Source organism: Musa acuminata, chromosome BXJ3-11 (genome assembly GCF_036884655.1).
Source record: "Musa acuminata AAA Group cultivar baxijiao chromosome BXJ3-11, Cavendish_Baxijiao_AAA, whole genome shotgun sequence".
In the NCBI taxonomy this organism is placed as follows: Eukaryota; Viridiplantae; Streptophyta; class Magnoliopsida; order Zingiberales; family Musaceae; genus Musa; species Musa acuminata.
Window position 1 is genome coordinate 223,013 of NC_088359.1, and position 25,114 is coordinate 248,126.

Consider the following 25,114-nt stretch of genomic DNA (forward strand, 5'->3'; position numbering starts at 1 on the left):
GTTGTGTCCTCTTACGCTCCCGTATGAATTGAACATCTAAGTTTGTTCAAATCCATAGAATCTCTCTCTCTCATCAGCTGGAACCATGCTACTGTTGCAACCATAGTATTGATACTTCTATCCGTATGAATTGAACATATAAGTTTGTTCAAATCCATAGAATCTCTCTCTCTCTCTCTCTCATCAGCTGGAACCATGCTACTGTTGCAACCATAGCAAATATTCTCAACCAGATTATCTCTGTCATTGCTAAACACACCTTCCTTTTGACAACTTGGCCAAGTTCATCTCAACAGCGTTGCTAGATTCTTGGTTCACTCAACTTGAGGCATTGGAGTTCCTAATTTTTTGTCTATTTTGATGCCACCTGTTTACTCAACCCTGGAGATACTTCCAAGACAGCAGGTGGTAGTGCAGCGATGGGTGCCAAGTTTTATAATTTGTGTAACCCACTATGTTGTCCTCTCAACATTCTTTCTTCTCTATTAGGTAGAAACCATGCACTTGGTTTCACCTCCTTGGTGAATAACAACAGTAGTCATTATCTTCCAATCCAAAGTAAGATTGTGGCATGACCTATTTGACGAGGTGTTCAGAATGGTATTTCAACGTTGAGATTGCTAATATATTTGGCAACTTAATATCTCTTGTAAAACTTTATTTAGTTGATTTTTCAAATTTGGAGTGTTAAGATACCAGTGTTGTCAATGTTTTTGTTTCTATGTTTAGATTTTACCATACTTGAATTGCAAGTAGCTATTGTAGTACATGGGGAGACCAATTATAACAACATTGTGAAGCTCATTTTTCTTTTAACATATTTGTTCATGGGCGTATGGTCATTTCTGTTAATTTTTCATTCATGATTTGTTGTATCTTTCTTTCAGGCTAAGGGCATCAATGGAAGGCTTGTTTAATGGTTTTGATCCTAGGTCATCTGCAACTCCTACGGGTGTTTTTGATGTTCAGAAAGAGGTTAAATATATTAAACTACCTAGACAGTTCCCTTTTTTCTCTTATAAAACCTTGCATTTGTCATCTCTAGTTTCTGCAGTTAGCTACATATGTCATATGTCACAACTTTTATTATTTCAAAAATTATTTTCTTTGGAGAAGTTGCATTCTTTTGGAAGACTTGAAGTCTTGGGCTTTTGATGTAGGGATCTGAATTTGAATGCGTGCCTGTTTCACTGATGGAACAAGTCATGGACTTTTTAAATGTAAGCACTACCAACATTTATCTCTTGTTTTATAATGTAGTTGAGACTTTGGGCTCTAAACCCTAAATACAGGGTGTGAGGGAGGATCTAAGGCACTCCATCGCAAAGGATTCCATGATCATTAAGAATGAGAGCTTGACAAATAATGGTAAGGGCATGGCAAAAAGACCTGATGGCAATGCTGAGGAACCCCATGCTACTCTGAAGGACATCAATTTGGATTTTCAGAAGAAAATTACACTGCCCAAAGAAGCGAGGTCACCCATTGATGCTAGTAATGAAATTACTACAAGTGATGTTGAGTTTCCAAAACTAATCTCTGGTAAGTTGCTGCATGATGATGGCTTTTTTCCCCTTAATTAGATTGATATGATCAAATTACTTATTCCACTAACTTCCGCTGGCCTTTTGAAGTTTTGACTATTCATAGTGCAACGGATTGTTAGGGTTGTCTTGTCATAGAAATAAGTGCTAAACAAAACCATAAATTATGAAATAATGAACAATGAAAATGCAAACCTAAAATTCAAAGCTTTACTAGCTAGTCTAACTATGTTTTGTAACAAGATATATATTCAATTATGAATCAAAGTTTTCAGAAATGAAATATGGAAATTGAGCTAAAATTAAAATAGTTGAATGTGTGACTTGGATAAGTTGCTACCTTGTTGCCTTGTCTATGGCATTCGACGAAGAAGGCAGCAAAGACGTCATAGGCCGCAGATGTCTCTAGCCTTCGGCGAAGAACGCGGCGAAGAAGGCCACAAAGTCGCAAATGAGGCAATGATGGAGACTGCCTCTTTTGTTGCTCTAGCTGCCACCTCCCTTGATTCCCGTGCCTCCAAATCCTCCACTTTACGACTCTCCTTGTTGTTACCTCCTGGATCGAGATCGTCAAGAGAGGGCGGCGCCGGATCGGGATTGAGAAAGTGCGTGGAAACAAGTTTGCACCGAGGTTCTCCCAATTCTCTCTCTTCTTCGAGCGCCCTCTCTTTCTTCCCTCTTTGATGCTTCTCGCTCAGCCTTGTCGTAGCCAGGCCGTAGCCAGGTTGATACCGCCTGGTCGTAGGTGGTAACAGGCGGTCCGCGTACTGGTTCACAAGCGGACCAGTACGTATCGCTCGGTATGGGCAGCACGATTCGAAATCGCAAACATTGCCTAACACAACCCTTAATTTTGGTAATTATCGTAAAATTTTACAAAAATAATAAATGGTATTAATTATCTTAGAATCATGACCAAGCAGTTTAGGGAAAGTTTGAATTGACTACGTTACACTCAAATTGAACTACATATTTAAAAAACTTCAATTTTGAGAGTTAATTATCATAAAATCCTCAAAAAAGAAAAAAATAGTACTAATCATCCTAGAACCATGCCCTAGTGGCTTTATGGAAGTTTGGATTGATTCAGTGACCAAGTTAAACTTGAGATTGAACTAAGTGTAACACTCATGGCTCAAAAAATTTTAAAATTTGATAATTAATTATTATAATTTTTTAAAAATAAAAATGGTATTAATCGTCTTAAAATCATGTTCTAGTTCTGTTAAAGTTTGGGTTAGTTTAGTGGAAGTTGATGTAGTCAAACTCTAAATTGAACTAAGTTATGCTCTATCACAGAATCTATCCAAAAAGTTTTTAATTTTGATAATTAAATTTCATAAAATCTTCAAAAAATAGAAAATTAGTAATAATTATATTAGCATCATGATTAGGAAGTTTCATTGAAGTTTGACTTGCTTTGGTTAAGGTTGACCTAATTACACTTGATGACATTACCTATACAAAATTTTTTTAATTTTGATAAATAAATTTCATTAAATTCTCTATAAATAATAAAAATAGTACTAATCATATTAACATCATGGCTAGATAGTTTTGTGGAAGTTTAGATTGATTTGGTTGAAGTCATTCAATTACACTCGATTACAATATTTATCCAAAAAATTTTAAATTTTGATAATTAACTTTCATAAAATCCTCCAAAAATTATAAACGTTGTATAAATCATCTTAGCACCATGAACAAATAATTTCATGGAAGTTTCAGTTAATTTGGTTAAAATTGACCCAGTTATACTCTAAATTGAATTAAGTTACAACCATTCATAAACCTATTCAAAAGATAGAAGCTATGCCAAGGAATCAAATAGAAATCAGTTTCTGTGAAAGCTGAGGAGGGTTCGCTAGGCTTCGCCAAGGAAGCTACATCGAGAAGACCTCAATGAGGAAGCTTCATTGAGAACGCTTCTTCGAGTCCTTGCATCGGCGAGGACTTGAGTCCGATGATGGTTCAGGGGACTTGAGAATTCTTCAATTTCCATGTGGCCAGTTTAGGCTTAAAATCCATGCTTCTTCTGAGGTCAGCCTTTTTCTGATACTAGTAATTATCTTGTTGGATTAATTTGTTTGTATTGCTGGTCAGTATTATATGAGGATATTATGAAAAACCTAATGACAAATGACAATGCCAAGCTGTTGTGTTCATGAAGACAACAGCTCGGGATCTGCTGTATTAGGTGAGGTTTTATGGGTCAGAAGTTGCTGAGAAATTGTCTTATTTTTCCAAAGCTGAATTGAACCATTTGATGTGGCCCAACCTGACACTTCAAATTATGCAGGTTGGATTTTAGTTAGAAATTTGACTTGCTGGCATGTTTGGTTGAGTTCAAAGCAATTAAAATTTCATAAATTTTGTGCTTCATCTAATCAGTTTTGACATGGTCTATTTCTCTGATCAGTCATATCAGGAAACTGTGATCTACAAACTGGGTTTGGTTTGGTTGATTTTTTGTAAGTGGAGGATATCCTGAACTTATCTCACTATTTGATTGAGATTTTTGGAAGCGGAGGTCATCCTAAAGATGCCACTTATAAATGTTGTATTACCAAGTTAGTGGTGGCAAACTTGTCCAGCTGATTAGACATAATAGACCTCTGCAATGCTGCCATTTTAAAGTAAACCTAATTATTCAGTCACTTCATATATTGAATGTTCTTTTTGTTTTTGTATTTGTACATGTGTACGTCCAAGTGTGGAATCAGTATTGACCAAGATAGCACATTTGTTCAACTTGAATATGTGCTCATATTTGACTCTCAATGTTGTGTAATTCAGATCTTGAAAAGGAAGACCAGCTTTTTGGCTCAGTGTTGCAAGCAAGGAATCGAGCTTTGGACACAATAAGGCAAAAGCAACAACAATTTATTCTTGTAGCGTCATTGATTGACCGTATACCTAATCTTGCTGGATTAGCAAGAACTTGTGAGGTAAACCAGAAAAATAGACAAAAAGTAATTCCTTATGAATTTGTTTACTACACGTAGTGTACTCTCTTAAACGAATCCTCAATGACTATGATGTACTCTAGGTTTTCAAAGCAGCTGGTTTGGCCATTGCTGATGCTAGCATTTTGCAGGACAAACAGTTCCAGCTTATCAGGTTGGTTTCCTTTTCTATTTCAACAGTAGTTGCACAAGTCAAAAGTTGTGTAGATTGTAGAAGGCTGTCAAGCTCTGGAACTATATGTAGATCCAGCACTATTTGTCAGTTATCTTTTGCAGAAATTCCAGGATGATATGCCCTAATCTTCTACACAGATTTAGGATTTAGGATAGAAGTTTGTCTATTTAAATGTAGCTAAGCATGGGATCATCGTATTCACTTCTGATATTAGGATGAATGAATCAGCTTAGTGACTTTTCATGATTCCTCAATCTGTTGTCTTCAGAAGTCTAAGAATACTTGAAAAGGTTGCTCAACAGTTGCATCTACTTAAACATGTTGATTAACAATGGGGCTATTAGCCACTTATATATTCTGTGGTGTTTCAATAGATCAGACTACTAAACTTGGGCCGTGTTATGTTTAAACCTCATTTTCAGGTTTGATACTTTATGCTATGCTTTCCATTCAGAACAATATTTTCAACTGACAGCATTGGAACTGGATATTTAAAGTTTTAGGCTTCGTTTCAGCATAACAAAGTTCAACAATGATAACTCGTTGTGCTTGCTACAGCTATTATTGCCTTCTTTGAGATGTGAGACCAAGTTTATCTAGAACATTATGATGAAATTTCAATACTCGATTGATGGAACAAACGGTGTGATTTCTCATTGTGACTGTCTTGCCTGTCTTGCTTGTTTTTCTCTTTCATATGTTAAATAACAAGGAGAAACATTCCTTTGTTCATTTTCGAAGACATGCTGCTACCCACAAGTTACAGTTTTTAAGAGTAGGATTTACAAGTGTTTTAGGTTTAGGAACTCGGTAGGACCAATCTTCAGTCCTCGTATTAATTTTAAGTTTTTAACTCAATTTAAATTCATAATTAGAATTGGCTTAATGGTTATTGTGACTGATATTGTTTAATGTCGAATTACTTTTTTCCTTGTTTTGAAGAACATATGTGCATTTGGAATTTGGAAATTTAACAAATCGACCATTATTTTGTCTGCTCCATTAAAAATGTCTTTTTTAGGGGAAATTTGTATAACAATATTTGGTGCTTATTTATGCTTTATTTTTAGATGAACTGAAAATGGATGAAAACAGCTGTTTGATGTCTGATTTATAGTTGAGTCCAAACCCATAAGAAAGAGAACAAGACTGACGGTGGATAATAATTTTCCTTTTCCTTTCTTAGTTTTACTCAAATTTTCTTGTCTTTTTAATATGGAGAAAATTAATAAATGCTTAACGTGACCTAAAACCACCAAAAGTTTCAAAATCTTTCTGTACAGCCATAAGATGAAACCTTTACCTAACTCTATGATGGAAACTTCAAGTCATGTTTTCTGCTAATTCCTCACGATTTAGATGTTTCAGGCATTCATGAAATAGTGCATTTCATTTAGATTATAATGCCTTAGCAAACCTTCTATTTTAGTGTGACAGCTGGGAAATGGGTGCCAATTATTGAGGTTCCAGTTTGCAGTATAAAAGTTTTCTTGGAGAACAAAAGGCAAGAGGGCTTTTCCATATTGGGTCTCGAGCAGACAGCAAATAGCAAACGTCTAGATCAGTATTCCTTTCCGACCAAAACAGTATGTATTGAATACCCTGCAAATAATCCCACTGTAATTTAGCCAAAGAATGAATGCGAGAAATACCTTGCTTCACTTGTTTGCAGGTTCTGGTCTTGGGCAGAGAGAAGGAAGGTATTCCTGTTGACATTATCCATGTCTTAGATGGTTGTGTTGAGATACCTCAACTGGGGGTTATCAGATCACTCAATGTTCACGTCAGTGGTGCCATAGCGCTGTGGGAATATACAAGGCAACAAAGACAAAATCTATCATAATGTTTATGAAACAACTCGATTGATTTAAATGAAGCTGCAATTTTTGTACCATGCCAAACTGTACTATATGTACTTATGTATAAGGCTATATAATATTGTGGTATATACTCAGTGAATGATGTTGTAATGTTTAAAATTATACATTGTAGACTTCATTATAGTGATCTTAGGAGATGACATGGATTACTCTTGTATTTGTTGTATTGAGCTTACTGGTATAAGCAGGCCAGTGCTAATCGTTATAGTGTCGTGTTTGGATGTTTGACATGAGTTTGCCTTTGCTTCACAAAGCTATATGTACACCGACACATGCACGACAAATTTGACCAAATTGGAAGGTGAAGAACCCATGGGTTGTTTGATGCCCATTTTTGTGATTTGGAATTTATTTATCTGATTTGAGGATGCAATACACTGTCTGTTTTAACGTGAATCAGGTGGATCAGATTCTTGAGTCAACCGTGTGGTTATGCGGACGAGGCAAATGTGATCAAGAACGCTGCGCTCTGATGGGGATACTATGCTGTACGTTCCTCTTAATACGAGTTCAAGGTTTTAGATGACGTGGAGATTAATTGTATCAGTCATCGGAACCAGATCGGGTCGAGACTTAACAGTTATGCAAGTAGTTTCAAACCCTCAAGCCTCTCAATTCAGTCGCTCCTTCCTTTCTCACTCTTCGACCGAGCCTCTCATATATTTATTCTCTGGAAATAAGCCTCTCAATTCAGCAGCACCATCTTGTACCTTGAGTGACGTCAATTACCTGTCGTCTCTTTTGTTTTCTTATCTTAATAAAACTTCATGCTCTGATTTCTACAGGCAAAACTTTTCACACCGATGGATTCAATATTGTCGGCTTCTAGTAGCATATTTGGTTGGCACGATCCGACGACTCCTCACTGTTTGCCAGCAACAATTGCCTGACATCCATCATTCGGCATTTTGATCCCACAGTCCTCATCAATGTCGATGTCGCTCTTTAACGTCGAAGCTAAGTGGATGGATAAAAAGGATCGAATGTCTCAAGTAAAATTACTAATAGCAGAATGGTACCACATAAATAGCAGTTCTTAGCTGAAATTAATGTTGCCAAAACAGTATCGTTATCTGACAGCCTTAACACAGACTAGCAGGGAGGATATTACTTTAATTGGTTAAGAAACAGAAGCTCCAACAAATTCGCTCCTTGATCTGAACTTCCCAAGTAACATAAAAAGAGTCTTTGTGCAGAATGTGGTTGGCATCCCGCTCTGCTTCTCCAAAAGCAGGATATCAACCATGGAGTGCCTCTTGTTAGAGCCTATACCCGCCATATCCCCCTCCCCCTCCCAGTCCAGAGGAACGATATCCACCACCGTAGGATTGCGATGCATGAGATGAGGACCGATAAGCTGGGCTGGCCAACTGCGAGTAACTTGACCTCAAGCCTGTATCAAGCCCCTCGTAGCTGCTCGACAGAGGTTCTCTGCGCCCCGCAATAAATTCCTGAGACCAAGAAAAGCAAAGTAGATTAAGGTTGGTGGTTAGTAGCTGTCTTGCTAGAAAAAGGGGATGGGATTTGTCACCCAAGCTACCTGAATGAGCTGTTGAGCAAGATGAACCTGTGAGGTCGTGCCTTTAATTTCAACAGTTATTTCATCAGGCAAACCTCTCGTCTCCTGAACAGTAATAAATGCTCCGCTACTGCGCCGAATGTATGCTATATTGCCCCCTCCAAGCCCAATAATATCCTCTGCATGCATAAGTGGAATCTGCATTTTGTGTGTGACCTGAACCACAGAGCAGCTCACCCAATGAATCAGCTCGAGGCAGTACCATAGTTGAGTATATAACAAATACAAAATGGCTCCAATCAGATAACTTCTACAGCTCTATAGCACAAAATTTTTTTTGCATGAGTAAAAAGGAAGACTAAAAAAAAATATATCATATAACCGAGTAGGATAGCTTCTTTAAAGGAAATTTTAGCTACAAGTAGCATAAGAGAAAAGGAAATTTGACAATCCACAAGCTTCGATGATCTCAGCACTATTAGCTATGAAATCAATAGGTTACTCCTTATAAGACAAAAGGTTTACAGTTAATATATCTCAACAGAGCCTTTAAATCAACAAGTTATTTAGCCTAGGATACTTACAACTTATCTACAATGCCTACAGAAAATTAAGGTGCAAACACCATGTGTTCTCAAAGATTTATTTAAAAAACATGAGGCATGCTTGGTATATCCTTGGTCATGTTTTACAACTATCAAGGATCATGAATATAAAAAAAAGAAACAATCGTTTACAAAGCATGCAAGAACATGGAAATAATTTTAAAACCTCATATAGATTGCAAAGAACCTGTGCAGGATCAAGTACCTCTAAAGCACTGCCAGAGCGCCCTAGTGCTGAAGAACGTAAACCAGGGACAGCAGGATCCTGTCCATATAATGCGAGTCCACTACGTGGTATTTGTGAATCTAATTGAGGTTCGTGGTCATAAAAAAAAGAGTCGTGCTTCAGAGGAAGCCCATAATCATTGCATATTGAAGATTGTTGCACAGTGTGGCTCAAGGACCGTGTGTTCTCACCCCATGCATCTACTGATCGATCTTGCATAACAGGTGCATTATACTGAAAGAACAAAGGGAATTTGATATTACCAAAATCTACTTGGCATAGCCCACAATGTAACTTAAGTTGGATTCAAGCATTTAAAGAAAGTCTTACACTCTTCTCAAACAAAGGAAGTACACTGTGATCTACCAAAAACTTCCGGAGATGTTGAATAACTGCTTCAAGGGCTTTGAGGACTTTAATTGGTTCACCCTGTATATCTACAGTTCTTTCATCTGGAGCAGCATAGAGTGGCAACTCACCTAGGAAACAGAAGAGTTAGCTGCCATGTGGTTTAAGAACATTGCACTCTAATGGGAAAGAAAATGTGATCTGGTCGATGCACGAAATCCAAAATGCCAAAGATGAATGAAAAAAGGTCGCTAAATGTAAAGTTGCAAGCTTAATGCATTCGCTTAAGTCATCCATGAACCAGAAGCTACTTAATAGTTTGCTAAATGGGTGAAAGAGCATAATCAGTTAAAATGCATATGTTTAAGTCATTCATGAACTAGAAGCTACTTAATAGCTTGCTAAATGGGTGAAAGAGCATAATCAGTTAAAATTGGGGCACAACCTACATAAAATTATTATAGCATGCCTCTAACAAACAAATCATAAGAAAAAAAAAAGGAATGTTAGTGTCGCAATCTAAGCTAAATATAAAGAGAAGCTAACAACTGAACATGGGACTTAATGTGTTTTATTAATCAGCTCTAGTTCTAGACAAGTATGCAAGTTACATGTTATGTTATTGCATGTTCAACTTCAGCTAAAAATGTTGTGTTAACAAAAGATGCATTTACTATTTGCACTTGTTAGTTATATAATTTCAAATATCTGCATGAACATAAGTAGCTCTCTTTTGTAATTCTATGAACAATAAAGTAAAAAATAATAAATTACCTATAAGACTACTTAATGTGGTAAAGACTTGCACTTATCCATGGAAAAAATGACATTAGCTTCCTCTGTATAATCTTTATGGTATGCATAAAGATAGAGACGAAGCATGTATGCATTAACATAATGTTTGTATCCTCGTACAAATGTAATTATGCAGTTCTACCCTGACAAAGAAAAATAAAAACAAACAGGTTATTATCCTACTATTACAAGGATAGCAGAGAGAATAATACAGTAGATTGGATCTGATATATCCTTCAATCATAGTTGATGGGGACCAACTTCACCATTAAAGGAGGCATCTTCTTCCCACGTCACCCTGTCACCCAGCGGTTTCTCTGTCATAACTTGGGTTTTAGCACAACATGACATATGGCCCCACAGAAACTCACCCTCCAAGGCAAGAACATTTATAAAAAAAGATAACCAGATACATAATAATTTCATCTCTCTCCATAAGCATTAAAGAAGTCCTACTGGATATCAACCCTTCCCTCTATATAACCCCTTTCGTTGATATCAATCCTGGAGGAAAAATGGCAAGTATGACCAATAGGCACTTTGCACAAACCTAGGCGCCGAAGCGAGGCAAGACGAGGCCCGAGTGCCTCGATTTGGGTTTGGGTAGGCATCTTCAACTTGGCAGGGTTCAGGTGCACGCCTGAGCCCAAGCGTTGGCTGCTCAGACGAGCCCCTAAACTAGATCAGTCAGATCCGAACCCAAAATGAACCATATTAGTCTAATCTGAACCCAAATTTCTTATTCGGGTTCCATCCAATAACTCCCACACCCATGCCCCCACCTCTCATGGTGCGCTTTACCCCCCACACAACTCTGGAACCCTAGATCAGTGATCCTTTCCCTCCCTGCATGTGCAAAGGTGGTCGATGATGCATCTCTCCTCTTCCAACAGTATGCCTCCCCTCTTTCGATGCTCTCTCTCTCTCTCTTTGGTGCACCTCTCTCTCCGCCAAGCCTCCCTAATAGCCCCCCTTCCCCCTCCCTCCTCTTCCCCACTCTACTTCCCTCCCGCTGTTATGCTACCTATTTCTCCTCCTCCGCAACCACCCTCAAACAAGCCTCCCATAGCCCCCCCTCTCCTCCCTCCCTCCTCTCTCTCCTTCCCTCCCGTTGTCACACTCCATCTTTACTCCACCTCCGCCAACCCCCCGACTGGGCTTTCCCGATGGCCCCCTTCCTTCCCATTGTCATGCTCCATCATCACCCCACCCTCCCCCCTTCTCTCTTTTTTCCTTCTTTTTTCTATTGTTCTTGCTTTTTCTCCTTCTCTGCCCCCTCTCCTCCCTCCCTCCTCTCTCTCCTTCCCTCCCGTTGTCACACTCCATCTTTACTCCACCTCCGCCAACCCCCCGACTGGGCTTTCCCGATGGCCCCCTTCCTTCCCATTGTCATGCTCCATCATCACCCCACCCTCCCCCCTTCTCTCTTTTTTCCTTCTTTTTTCTATTGTTCTTGTTTTTTCTCCTTCTCTGCCCCCTTCTAAGCCTCCCTGACAGGAACAAAAAAAAAAACCACCCCTTTCCTCTTTCTCCTCCTCTACACTCCTTATCTCTTTGCTTCTTTCTCTGACAACCCCCCCCTATTTCCCCAACAACTTCAGCTTCTTTCTCTCTTCAACAGTACCCATTAGGCCTCCACCCAAACTTCATGGCAATATTAATTATTGTTAATAATAGCTGTTGTATTGTTTAAAAGATTGAATTTGTCATTGCCATTGTTATCACTACTTTATCAATTATTTAAATGAATGTAATTCAATGTTATAGTGATGATATTTTTTACTATGAATATATGAAACTTATGTATTATCTTTCTCCTTAATTATATGTTTTATAATTTTTATATTGGCTAGCACCTCGTTTCATTAGTGAGCACCTAGCGCCTCGAACGTTATGGAACCTTAGAGCCTAGCACCTTTAACAACACCGACGCATAGTTTGCAAATGAAGTCCCTAGTCAGATCCTAGAACTCGGCAAATAGGACAACTAGATCTGACCACAACATTATTAAATCTTGATATTTGATATAACATTTTTAACTACAAAAAAAATGATCACAAGTCAGATTTAGAGCTGACGATAAGATCATCATACGAATACAACTATTAAACTTCATAATCCTAATAAAATAGGAGTAGAATAAAGGTTATGGTTACGTATGATATATTCCGTTTATCTCAAAAACAATAGCCTAAGATGTCATAACAGTTCAAACTTTTAAAGCCATGCCATGACATCCTTCATGATAAGTTAATGGTTCGCTAAGGGCAATTACAAATAATTAGCCGAACCTAAAAAGAGATGGGGCCCGTTACAGTGACTCAATTGCTGATAAGTGATGTTGACCTTGTGGAAGTCAAGGCAAGAAGAAAATGTAGGAAAAAGAGACAAGACAAAAGTATGAGATGGAAGTTTGAACTAGGATTAGAGACGTGGAGCTACTAAAGCTTCAGGTCAAAATTCCATATAATATTATTTCGATTGATCAGTCATTAAGGTCTAGTCCAGATGGATTGTGACATTTTGAACATTTCCCTAATACCAGATTTCCACCACATGCCTAAAAGTGTGATGTCATTCAAGTACATTAATGTGACACGACACATCTTATTCTTCCAAAGAGATAAAAGACTTTGAGTGGCAAATTTATTATGTATTCTAAGTGGCAAAAACTCCTAGTTGACACATTAAGTAAAATATTGGAACCAAAGATGATTCATAGAAACACATACTTCCTGTTAGCACCCGTACAGTGGCATTGCTACTCTCCTGAATTGTCCTGATCGCTTCACCTTTCTTTCCAATCAAATTCACAGCTTGTGATGCAGCCACCAACAACCGAACTGAACATGTACCAGGTGCAGCAGATCCCAAATTTGTGCCATCAACTGCGATATCTGAAATACCATTAACACGTTTGAATATTCTCACCACAGCATCCATAGCAGGAGATATCTCGGCTTCTGGTTCTTCTTTTCCCGATATCAGAACCTGAACATGAGAAATAAAAACATGCCACTTACTTTCCAGCAATCAATGGCAACATGAAAAATAATCACCAAATAACCAAGACAAGTATATAATCCTAGAAAAAAACATAGATATTAAACAATAAACATTTTTAAACTAAAATGAAGTCCAAAACTTTATCAAAATTCACAGCTGCTGTTCTCCATTATTTGAAGAGATTCGGCTTTCACAACACTCAAAACTGCTTCTGCAGTGCTTCATGGAGTTTGTGAGAAATGAACAATTTTCAGGCAGAGGAAATACTTGATACAAAAAGGTATCAGATTTAAGAACAACATCCTATAGGTATTGAGATGTATCATTTCTAATGAAAATGGAAGGAGCTCCATGATTTCTCAACAATGTACTGACAGATAAACATCAATATATGAAGTCTCTTTCTTTAGAAGAACTTTCTAGATCTAAGACAAATAGTTGCAATATGCCTATACTGCCCCAGTGTACCAATTTAAACTCCTTGTGCTATACAAAGCCCTGCCTCATATGATCAATCCACTAACAATGTGATGACATTGAATCTTGCATTTTGTTAGCAATCTTATCATAATAGCTCAAATTTAAGCTATTTCTCAGGATAGGTTTGATGTTAATAATTATATTTTGTACAGAAATGCAACTATAATACCAATGATGTACACGCAAATACATTATGTATGTAGAGGACAGAGGAGCCAGACTTGGAAGTTCTTGACCTCCATGTATGTCTACCTCCAGGCCACCAAGGGCTACATACTAATATTATGGCCACGTAAAATAGTTCAAGTCAAGAAGCAAGAAGCATGATTCTGCATCTTGTTTACCCCTGCATCATAAGCAAATAATCAGGAGCATCCATCTTAACTGGTTGCAAGACTAACTTGAGGTTCTTGGAAAAATCTAAGGAGTTAAAAGACTCTAGAATAACAAAACCATAGATCAAAAGAAAGAAAACATCGCCCAAAGAAACCCTAAATTGAAAGGGGAACAAGAACTAACAATGCGATCATTCACGCCGATAGGCCCTTCAAGAATCCGAACGCGAGCCTTGGTCTCCTCACAGAGCTTTTTGATAAGCTCCCCCTTGCGGCCAATGATGCTCCCCACCTTCAGCAAGGGCACGATGAGGCGGAACACGTTGTCGCCTGGCCACCCCGGCCACTTCTTGACCTCCAGACCGCCGCCCCCTTGGACCGAAGCGCCCGCCTCAGGAGGAGCCTCGTCTCGCGCTGGCTCCTCCTCAGCGGCGGCTTCCGCTGCCTCCTCGGCGCCGACGTCGGCGTCGGCGTCGTTCTGCTCGGTCTCGACCTCGGCAGTGGGTGAGGAAGGGGCCTCGGCCATGGGCTCGGCGTCGGCTGGGGTTTCGTTTCCGGCGGTGTAGTCAGGCACCGCCGCCATAGTTGGAAGTGAGAGGGATCGGCGGAGTAAGGGTTCTTCGAGCGGCGGGTAGAGACGTTGTTGTTGCGTTGTTCGATCTCTGTACAAGAGAGGCCAACCGTGTCCAACCTTAATAGAACGGGTCGGATTCGCGGCGGGGACGCGGTGTTGATGAGTTGTTCGATCTCGGTGCAAGCAGCATTCGCACGTGTAGGGCAGGTCCGAGCACGTGAGACGAAGAGAACGGGTCGGATTCGCGGCATGGAAAGGTTTAGGTGTGATAAGATGTTTCATTTTCAACGATCAATTCAATATATTGTGAAAGATGTTCATATTCTTGTTGTTATTTTTTATTTATATTCCTAAAAAATAAATCCACTCTAATACTTAATAAATTAAATAGATGTACTAAGATATGAAAGCTTGCTGTAAAAATAATATTTCATTCTACTCAAATTATATGTAATGTATGTGGTCTCGAAGCGGAGAATACATAAGTGTCAATTAATATATTTTTTTGTTTATTTATCTAATTTTCTATGATAAATTTAATAATTAGATTGATCTAACAATAAGTTGGGTTCCTCCCTTTATACAATTATTATTGGAAAACATAGACAGAGCATCACATCCGCAGCGAAAGAATAGAAAAATAAAATCTTAGATTTAAAAAAAAAAAAGTTCTAAATCTTTAAGAGTTGTTACCTAAGGAGATTTGTTACCTCTATAAAATCCTAAATCCTATATACATGTCGAGGGAGATTTGTTACCTAAGGAGATCATATATCCCTATAAAATCCTAAATCTTTAAGAATGGATGAAAGAGGTCAACTATCCTCCTCTCTAGCGGTGATCTACATGGTAGATGCGGCGTAAACATTTTTCATATTATTACATGATCTTCCTTTCCATGTGCACCATGTGATCAAGAAGGGGTCAGCCCTTCTTATTGTCCACACGCGTCAAATTAGGGTTGTCGACTAAGGAGGAGAAGGAGGGAGGAGAATAAGATGTGACAACCAAAAAGGTCTAGCCTATGTCTCTTTACTTCCCTAATATTTATAGAGGTCCTTATCAATTTAACCCTAATTGATCCTACCCTACTTGTCGCAACACCTATCATATGTATGTGACCCTCTAGGCCCAATATCGAGCTGGCCGTGAGTCATACATATCAGGACTCAATAAATTATTATCTCCATAATAATTCACTCGACTCATCGACTACGAACGTACTATGCCATTACGTCGTACTCCGTAAACGATATAGGTGAAATTGAAATTGGTTTGTAGAACAAACAAGAATGTAGATGTCATCTTCATATATCAATATAGACCTCTTCTGGATAAAGAAAATGTTCCCTCAGATGGGTGAATAGGAAAGAAAGTTGTTAAATGGAGGAGACACACCTCTTCTTTCTTTGATTAAAATCTGGCCAGATGCCGCCTGATTTGATCTCCTGAGCTTTACGTGCTTGCTTTCCCCATAGGGAAAAGAGAGACAACTCAACGACGTATCTATCTTTCAGAATCCCCTCCCTCCCCATCCTCCTCTTTTAGTAAACGCCATCGTGCAAACAGTAGCACACACGGCATGGGAATCCCCTTCCCAACCTCTTTCAGTAAACGCTGTCATGCAGCTGCTTTTGGAGGTATCAATCAGTAGCACACACGGCATGCGATGCTCAGATCCTGTGTATAAATCTACCTTCCTTGATTGGAGCCCAGTGTCATTATTGGAGGAGGAGTTCAGAGTATATCTTTTTGCTCTCTACTGCCCACCCTTTCTTCATTGAACTACCTACTAATGCGTGTAAATCTAAATGATCGTGAACAATCAACTCCAATAAATATTTCTTTATTTTTGACGAAAGCATTATCTACAGTGTGATCCAACTCCAATATATATATATATATATATATACACACATACAATTTTGCTAAAGCTGAAAAGGTAAGACATTTAATCGAATGGATCGATCCGTGGGTCATGCTCACTGGCCATAGCCATCCCTGTGCAGAGGCACGTCGGACACATAACCTGCAATGAAGACAAAAGTATGAGTTCCCATAACTGTCCAAAGTTAGAAGCCAGATTGATGAACAATGAGGAATGCTTCCTAAACGAATCGCTATCACAGATTGAATGTGCATGCTTTAAATCACAGCAGTAGATCGTTATGCCACGACAAGAAAAGATTGTTGGCTGATCGCATTCTATATACTATGCATACCATATCATCAGTCAGGATTTATACCAAATGACATACATCTCACAGACAATCCTATGCTTAGGAAGAGGCTTATACTATAAAGAATTATTTATTAGATAATGTGGTCTGATAACTGTACTAAACAGGCACAAAGAGAAAGATATTCATATTTCTGGTAGTTTGTTCGTTGCAAAATCGGTGAATTATATTGGTTCACAGACTGTGCACACTGCCAGATCCACAAAACTATCGATATTTGGATGGTCATATCTCACCTTCCCTGAACCTGAACAATTTGAGCACCTTTCTGTTCGAGGTGGTGATAAAGGCTGATCACTGCCATTGATAGTGGCAACAGGCTCAGTCAAGACAAGAGTTCCTGTACTTGAACAGCGAGCACAAGCCAGATATCCTGCGTGTGAGTGATATGAACAAAATTATCATACATTAGCAAGTGTGTTAGAGAATCACACAGATACGAAAGCTGTATTTCTAGGATATGGAAGCTATTTTCGTATGGAAATTGTATTCCTGTAATATGGACACCCTATATCTGTATGACTGTATTCCTACTTAGAATATAGCTGTGTTCCTATATAATTATATTCATAAATAGTTGTATTCCTAATTTAAACAGGGTAGTCCTCTACGATTTACATATATATAGTTCTATTCCTAATATATTAGGAAAGTTGTAGATTCTTAACATAATATGATAATTGTATTTTACTTCTTTGGGATTTAGATCCTTGTAAATTTGCAAGTTCATTCACGATGAATGAATGCATGTAGACTCGTACAACTCTTGACAATGGATATCTCGACCCTTGAGTCGAGAGCCAATGAAGAATGTAATTACTCATTCTACAAAGTGAAATATAGGAAGATTTGAATAACAGCCTTTCAGAAAAAAAAAAAAAATCAATGCAAAATCATAACAAGGCACCCTCAATCCTTACATTTAAATGTAGCTTGTTCAGTTATGCTAAAATGAAAATTCATTTGATTTTAGTATTGTTAAAGATGCCAAGCGTTAAAAGTTGCCAAGGTTCCAAAACAGGTGCTCTCTAGTAGAAAAAGGATAACAAAATATAGCTTTAACATTACAAATGAACAATAAGAGATGATTCATATTTACAATAATAATAAATAAATAAATTATATGTAATAAATGATATAAATTAATAAAATTTTCAATGCATGTAAAAGCTAAGGATCTTGAACATTACCCGTTCCTAAACAATATTTGCACCACTTCTGCTCCTGTTGTTTGACATTGTTGATCTCAACCACCATTAAAGCTGAGATAACTCCCACTGCACCACCTGAGAAGGATGCTACTATTGGATCAACCTGACTGCAAATCATCAAGTAAAAATCCAGTAAGAGATGAATATACAACCTAAAAAGATGGGCAAAGAAAGTGTATACTAGCATATATGCATTATCATAATTTGCTCAGGCAAAAAAAAAAAATGCTGATTAAAGATTATTCATGGCAAGAAGAGACTAGGAGCAAAAATATAGAAAAGATATTTCTATTGCATATCAAGAAACAATCAACACATCCATATCCTAAAGTTTTCGTTGTGTGTTAGAGACAGATTGGCATATTTCAAGAACATATCAAATAATAGAGGGAACGCCCCCACAACATCCTGTAGTAAACAACAATTAAAGTATATTTATAACATATTGTAAAATCAATCTATCCAAGTAACTGATAAAGCTCATCCAGCATGTTTCAGAAGATGATTTAATATAATGATAGTATGAACATGAACATTAAACTAATCACTAGACAGCCTATTATATCATAAACATAATATACCATTTTATCAAGATTACTGCATTTTCTGAAGTGGCATGCTTTATTGTGCTTTAAGTTTTGACTTTGAGGCTTATTACTTGGCCAGAACAAGTTGGAAGTACTGTTCTACTTCGGTTCCAAAACTCCTGAATATGAACAATGACAGGAGTAGGAGAAAAACATATTTGGCCTTTTTATCGCTATTGAAAGAAAGAGGTTTGATGTTAAGATCAGATATAACAGACTTACAGACCATGATAGTAAACTTGATTGCTTCAATGTTGGAGGTGCTTGCTTTCCTTGGAACCAATTCCAAGATAAATACATATAAGAAGTCCAATTTAATAAGAAATCACTTGTATGTGCCACTTCTATGGCAAAAAATAATCATATTAATGGTAACTCATAGTTCTCAACATTCTCAAAGGAACTCATGTGACATACCTAAGCCAACCCAGTATAATTCACCTTTTATATCAAGTGTATTCACAGCTTAGACCGTACCTTAGTTGCATTGGCAAATGCATACTTCGTATAAAATCTGCATAAGATGTCCCCCCTAATCCCAACTTGAGCTCCAGCTGGCAAGGTGTTAAAAGTAAAAAAAAAAAAGTTACTACAATGATGTATTCCTATAACAGAAATAAAAGAATAAGACTATGGTGCAATTCATAACATAGAAAGAAATATGCAGTTGGTCATGATATTTGAGGCAAAATCTGGCATCATGAAACATTAGTTCCATTAAGGCACCCTATGACTGGTAAATAGTGCCTAGTGGTGACCCAGATTACCTATATTGAACTCTGTCTTGTATCCCGTAGCAAATTGCAGTACGGGCCAAGTTCAGAGTATAACTACAAAGGTCAGATTCCCCTTCTGCAAATAGCTTTTAATTCATGGACGGTCCATGTCTATCAAAGTCACATTCTCCGATCAACACTACAATGAGGATTGTTGTTGTAACACCTCGATTAATCCCACATCAGAAATGGGTAAGACTAAGATTGACTTATAAAAGTCCAATGTGTACTACTATCAACTTCAGCTTAAGCATCTTGACCAGTAATTTAAGTCAAACAAAGTTAATAGGCCAATTAGTCCATCAACTTGATATGGGTATGCTGAGTCTTGACGAGGACGTCAAGCCTTTGGGTAGGAAAAATTATAATACCGATTAATCCCACATCAAAAGTGGACAAGATTAAGATTGACTTATAAAGCTCTGATGAGTGTACTACTATCAACTTTAGTTTAAGCTAGGCTGATATACTAGTTAGCCCATCAGGCTCGGGTCGTGATAGTTGTGCAATCAAGCTTTGACTGAAACATGTTAAAACACTTGTGGGTTATTGTTTGGTCCACTATTTATAAGGGCTTTATGGGAAAGAGTGCATTTCTAAAAGTGAAATATTACATACATTACTCTAATTGCATGAAACACTAGTATGATTTCTGCTCGTATGCTTCAAAATTAATGAGAAGCCGATATTACTTATGACAAACTGATTGTGTCTTCTAAAGATGTTTCAGCTCGACTAACTCAAAAACACTAATAATTGGAACAGCCTTCATAATGAAATTTAGCCCATATATTTTATTAGTTCGTTCCTAAGGATCTTATAACTCATATTGTGACTTGTTAAGAAATTAGAAGGCCCATATTTGAGGCTGCTATAGTTTATTGTCACTAGAAACAGCTTAACCATGAAGAATTTTTGCCCAAGGAAAACATAAATGGAAAGGGAGAAACTTTCAACAAGAGTACGATATTTAACAGAAAACCTGGTAGAGTGGATGAAACACAAAGATAGATTGGTTAAATATTTTGCTTGCAGAAGTGTGGTACCCAGAGCATATTTTTATGAATCTTTACATGTATTGTCTGTGGATGTAGGTACGTATCGTACACGCAACATATGTATCTGAAATGTATGTGAAATTGCAAGTGGAAAAAACGTAACTGAGAGGTGCATTACCTTTTCCTCCAATCACACAAATCAGAATCAAGCTAATCTACAGAAATAACCAATATGATGCAACAAACTTTTGCTTGTATGGACAAGTGAAACAACAAATCACAATTGTCAAAAGCTTTAAGATCTTGGGTTGCTGTAAAATTTTCATGATTGAAGTCCTTTGTCAGAACAGCCTCAGTAGTTCTAAGTTTCCCTAACAAACAACTATTTTGGCGTGCTTCATCACTGAGGGGTTCTTGAAGATTATCTAGAATCAGATAATGTATTGGTGTTTATTTACAGTTTTGCACACTTTTCCAATCAACGATGAACAAATAATTGATAGCAGATAATTTTTACAAGTAGAGTATATCAAGCACCTTCTTTCTACTTCCCAAACTTGAAAATCAACCGTAACAACAGGTATCGAAGAGAAGACTTACAGTTGGTGCAAGAAGGCCACCAAAGATAATAATTCCTCCAATAAGAGAGAAACATGTAGCATAGTACATCTTTAGATTTGAAGGAGTCTGACACCAATACAGTAATAAAAAATGCATAGTTAATCATGGAAGTAGATATTGTATAGACCTAAATGTAGCAGAAAGACTTACCAGGGGAGGCAGAAAAGGTATGAAAGATGGAAAGTCAGGAAGTTCATTTTCTCGTCTTTCACCAAAGATTCCTTGTTCGGCACTTTTTATTCTCTGTTGTATTCGTAGTCTGCGAACCTATAGATCAAAGGGAAATGATGAAGAAAAACCTCAAATGAATGAACTGATCAGCAATCATAATTTCATAGTATATAGTTGATGTCTCTGTCATTTTGGTTTGAATATCAGCTGGTGCTTCAAGTTTTAACTACTCCATAAGCAGCAAAAAATCCTGACAATAAAGCTTGGGAGATACATAAGGACATGCTAATCTGTATTTTCCACCAGGAGAGAATGATGGAGAACCATCTAGGTTTACAAAGACTCTTAGAAGAGTGCACTCAATTGGCTGGCCTAGAAATTCTAAGAGTTGTATGGAACAATGAAGTCTTTTAGTCTTTCTAGGTGCTAACCTTGAGTCCCTAATTTTGTATTAAGTGCACTCTTGCATTAAGTACACTCTTTTTCTTCTCAGCTTTAATAAGTTGTTTTATAGCTATTTAGGTTTCTTAGAAGTTATATTTTGATGTCTATACAGCATACAAGTTCCCTGGGAATCATTACATTTATTGATTGTAAGGTTCCTAACCCCCTATAAATAGTGTAATTTGTCAATGGATGAAACAGTTCAGGTTTGAATGAAAAACACTTGCATCTTCTATCTTCTAGTCTCTTACTCTCCTCTCTAATCTCACTCCTCTCTTACTCTCTCTTTTCTCTACTTCTCTACTTTGTGCTACATCAAATCAAGAGACAATCATGAAGCTACTCCTGACAGTATGAACCATAAACTATGAAAATCTAATAGGATCTTCCAAATGTGGCACAACTAATTTGACTTCACACACGCTGATTAGATCAACAATAACTCACCTCCTCCATGTGCAAAAAGATCTTATTGCGACGACTTCTAATGTTATCTTGAATTTCTTGCAATTCCATTTTTGCAAAATCCTGAACTGTTTCAGGTCCTTCAATTATACAAAAGCTACATTTGTGAATAAATAGAAAAATAGATTAGCATAAGAAAAATAAGGACATACATGAACTGCAACAGGTTGAAGATTACTCGGACTGAGAGATGCTTTAGGATATGGCTAACAGAGAGGACATATAATGAAAAAAGCATTGTTTTAAATTATATGCAGCACTTTATCATATTTAACATCAAGGAGAAATTGAATGCATGTAATGACATATGTAGATATGATTGTACAGCATGGGTAATATTAAAAGCACCAAGCTACTAAAACACGTATCAAAGTGCTAAAAACTAAGAATTCTGGGCATCCTGCTACACAATCAAAACTAGTGCTCCTACAGAATTTCATCTCATTTAATTTTGGGGAAACTGAATTGACAGACAATAATGAAAGTTCAAGATAGTTAATATTTTCCTTAAGCCACCAGAAGAGGTAGCATGTATATCAAAACTTGCAACCAGAATTATGAGACTACATCTTGTGAGCATAGAAACTCAAGAATAGGTCACCTCATTTACTTGAGCATCCTTGTATATGATTGCAACGACGTGGTGCAATATTCTTCAAGAAAGTGATGTCTATTTGTAATGAATATCTTTTTCATCATAATAGAGATGATTGACCATGATAATTCTTCGCCACATGGTTTCTAGAGCATCCTTGTACATCACTGCAACGTCATGTTGCCATATTCTTTAAGAGAAGTGTAAGTCTGTCTGCAATGATTATGTTTTTAGTGACAACGGAGATTTTGACATGACAGGTCTTCTACTTCCCATGAATCCATCTTTTCTCCAACTTGTTCCCTAAAAATGTGTTGCCTAACTATACAGTGTAGTTAACCCTAAAAAAAAAGGTATAATAGATTTTGTGCAATCACGTCTTACTTTCTAGGCCTTCTCCGATGGCAAAAAATAATAATAATAATAATAAATAAATAAATAAATGAAACAGAGGAACTTGACGTTCTCAACAAGCAATTGCACTAAATAAATAAAACAGATTTAGAATGAATTCATCAAGCACGACAACACCGGAGACACTAGGTTGCACTAAAAGAGAACATGTACTTCAAATCATTCAGCAAACAACACAAACCACCACATCTTTAGAAACCAAACAGGCTTTCTTCGGCTTCTCATGCTGATCACACCGGATTTACCAACAACCCAACCATGTCGATGCAAGTCGCGACAACAATCTCAGCCCAACCTAAACTCAATTAGACAAAGATTCGAAAATAGTACCCGGAGGGGTTTTTCTCGGCGGAATCACTAGCGGCGGTCGTGTCGACCGAGGATGAAGAAGAGGAAGCGGCAGCGTCCGCGTCCCTCGCAGCCATCGGCCTCCATTTCAAGATCGCCGGCGGCTGCGGCCTTCCGATCCTCGTAGCGGGAGTAAATCTCCAGCTCGGATGGCGAGGGATGGGGGGCAGAGTCAGTATTCGACCCGAGCACAGCATCTCTCTTGGCCTCTTTCCCTCTTTTTGTGTGTTTTTGTACCTCCTCCTACTTTTGGGGTTCTAATTCTTGTTGGCAAGAGGGTTACAATAAGAGCAAGAATTCGATCTAATCATCTCCTCTATCTATCTTCTCGGACAGTCGGTGAGGTGAGGAAGCGAGAAGTGGCGAAACGGAGCAAAATGTGGTGGGACAAAACTACAGTATTCTCCTCCTCTATAATTAATTACTTGTATCCGAATTTGCACCAATAAATTAAATTAAATTTAACTTACTTATAATTATAACATAACCGATAGAGAATATGGGAAGAGGGGAGATAAAAGAGAGGTCAAGAAAACCCTATTCGATTTTAAATTTCTTAAATTTAAATTAAAAAATATTACTATTTACGTATATATGTATGTACCTATACAATGTTAAATAATTGGAACATTATATTTTTGTTATTATTATTATTATTATTATTGTTCGATATATTCATATAAAAACGAAAAAATGGTAAATATTTTTAGTATTATAAAGTGGAAGCTCTATATAATACTAGTATCTATAGATTGGATGGTCCCTTTTAAGTACATTCAATATTGAAATATGCAATAAAAGGGGAAAAAAATCTTGTGAGAATAAGAAAAATAGATTGAGATAAAATAATGGAAGAGAACAAATATATTATATTTTCATTGTTATTTTTATACCAAACTAATTTGGAATGTGTAATTGTTTATTGGGCAGGTATTTATAAAATGTTTAAAATGTAAATATTTGAAGGAGTATATATATTATTTATTTATTTTTATGGATGATTAAGAAAAACTTTTTTTTGAAGTGTCGAAGGAATATGTTGTTAATATCTTGATAAGTCTGATGTGGTTCCGATCCGTAAGTACATGGTTATTTAGTGTGTTTTCGAGATGGAAGCATTAAGCTTCTAAGATACCTCTACATGAAGATCGAGATCAAATGAGTTTTTTTTAATCTGATCCGTCCAAATTAGTATTCACATAGTTACGGATAACAGTAATCCAAAAAGATTAGCCCCCAGTCAGACAGCTTCTAACCACCTCAACCTATTATACTTGCAATGGCCTTGACTTAAAGACCCTCGACCAAGGGTGCACTGATCTAACTCACTGGATTGGTCCAGTTCAAGTTAAAACTTATATCACTAACTTTTAACCTATACTCTTCTTTCTCCTCATCTCTACCTCTCTCCTTCCTCCTCATAGGACATACAGTAAAGTGTTCATCGAGGAGAATCACGTAGGAATGGTCATTTGTATTCCACCAACTGAAGCTTTTAATTTTGATTATGTTTGAAATATTATCTCATGTATACGACCGGCACATTGTAATATTAGCTTCTTGATTTTTGGCAAGATTTTTTTATGTGAACATGTATCTTGATATATGTATACAATGGAACTAAAATACACCTATCAACATTGTAATTCTCACAATATTAACTTCAATCATGTTGATATTTTATGTAATAAAAGAATTATAAAAATTATCTTATGACCTCTTTATATGATTTTTTTCAATTATTTTAATTGGATAGAATTTTGATGAATGTATGCCATGTTACACCTACT

The 25,114-nt window shown here is 37.2% G+C and overlaps 3 protein-coding genes across 6 annotated transcripts in view; 1 reads left to right on the plus strand and 2 right to left on the minus strand.

The window, feature by feature from the left end:
• LOC103970039 (uncharacterized) overlaps positions 1-6,770 on the plus strand; it is a 44,873-nt gene extending 38,103 nt beyond the window's left edge. For all 4 annotated transcript variants that reach the window (XM_065175256.1, XM_065175255.1, XM_065175257.1 and 1 more), the window contains 7 exons: positions 888-975; positions 1,161-1,220; positions 1,293-1,542; positions 4,341-4,492; positions 4,594-4,664; positions 6,115-6,271; positions 6,358-6,770. In XM_065175256.1, coding sequence (XP_065031328.1) covers positions 888-975; positions 1,161-1,220; positions 1,293-1,542; positions 4,341-4,492; positions 4,594-4,664; positions 6,115-6,271; positions 6,358-6,528 — 949 coding nt within the window. In that variant the 3' untranslated portion in view covers positions 6,529-6,770. The remainder of the gene's footprint in view (positions 1-887; positions 976-1,160; positions 1,221-1,292; positions 1,543-4,340; positions 4,493-4,593; positions 4,665-6,114; positions 6,272-6,357) is intronic.
• Positions 6,771-7,578: 808 nt separating this feature from the next.
• On the minus strand, positions 7,579-14,571 carry LOC135653359 (RNA-binding KH domain-containing protein PEPPER-like). Its single transcript, XM_065175259.1, has 6 exons — positions 14,065-14,571; positions 12,792-13,050; positions 9,246-9,394; positions 8,895-9,149; positions 8,106-8,300; positions 7,579-8,016 (listed from the first exon to the last, which is right to left on the minus strand). The coding sequence occupies exons 1-6, from the start codon at positions 14,461-14,463 to the stop codon at positions 7,825-7,827; spliced, it is 1,449 nt and encodes a 482-aa protein (XP_065031331.1). The 5' UTR covers positions 14,464-14,571; the 3' UTR covers positions 7,579-7,824.
• Positions 14,572-16,284: 1,713 nt separating this feature from the next.
• LOC103970041 (protein ORANGE, chloroplastic) lies at positions 16,285-23,707 on the minus strand. Its single transcript, XM_065173457.1, has 8 exons — positions 23,307-23,707; positions 21,950-22,064; positions 21,038-21,154; positions 20,867-20,953; positions 18,970-19,046; positions 17,885-18,012; positions 16,931-17,067; positions 16,285-16,483 (listed from the first exon to the last, which is right to left on the minus strand). The coding sequence occupies exons 1-8, from the start codon at positions 23,519-23,521 to the stop codon at positions 16,406-16,408; spliced, it is 954 nt and encodes a 317-aa protein (XP_065029529.1). The 5' UTR covers positions 23,522-23,707; the 3' UTR covers positions 16,285-16,405.
• Positions 23,708-25,114: the final 1,407 nt, after the last annotated feature.

Coding starts and splice junctions, on each gene's coding strand:
- LOC103970041 (XM_065173457.1), bottom strand. CDS start 23,521: ATGCTGTGCTCGGGTCGAATACTGACTCTGCCCCCCATCCCTCGCCAT. Junction 19,047..20,866: donor GTGGCCTTCTTGCACCAACT/GTAAGTCTTCTC, acceptor ACACCTTGCCAG/CTGGAGCTCAAGTTGGGATT. Junction 17,068..17,884: donor CAAATATTGTTTAGGAACGG/GTAATGTTCAAG, acceptor ACTCACACGCAG/GATATCTGGCTTGTGCTCGC.
- LOC135653359 (XM_065175259.1), bottom strand. CDS start 14,463: ATGGCGGCGGTGCCTGACTACACCGCCGGAAACGAAACCCCAGCCGAC. Junction 13,051..14,064: donor TCGGCGTGAATGATCGCATT/GTTAGTTCTTGT, acceptor TCTCATGTTCAG/GTTCTGATATCGGGAAAAGA. Junction 8,017..8,105: donor TTGCTCAACAGCTCATTCAG/GTAGCTTGGGTG, acceptor TCTTGGTCTCAG/GAATTTATTGCGGGGCGCAG.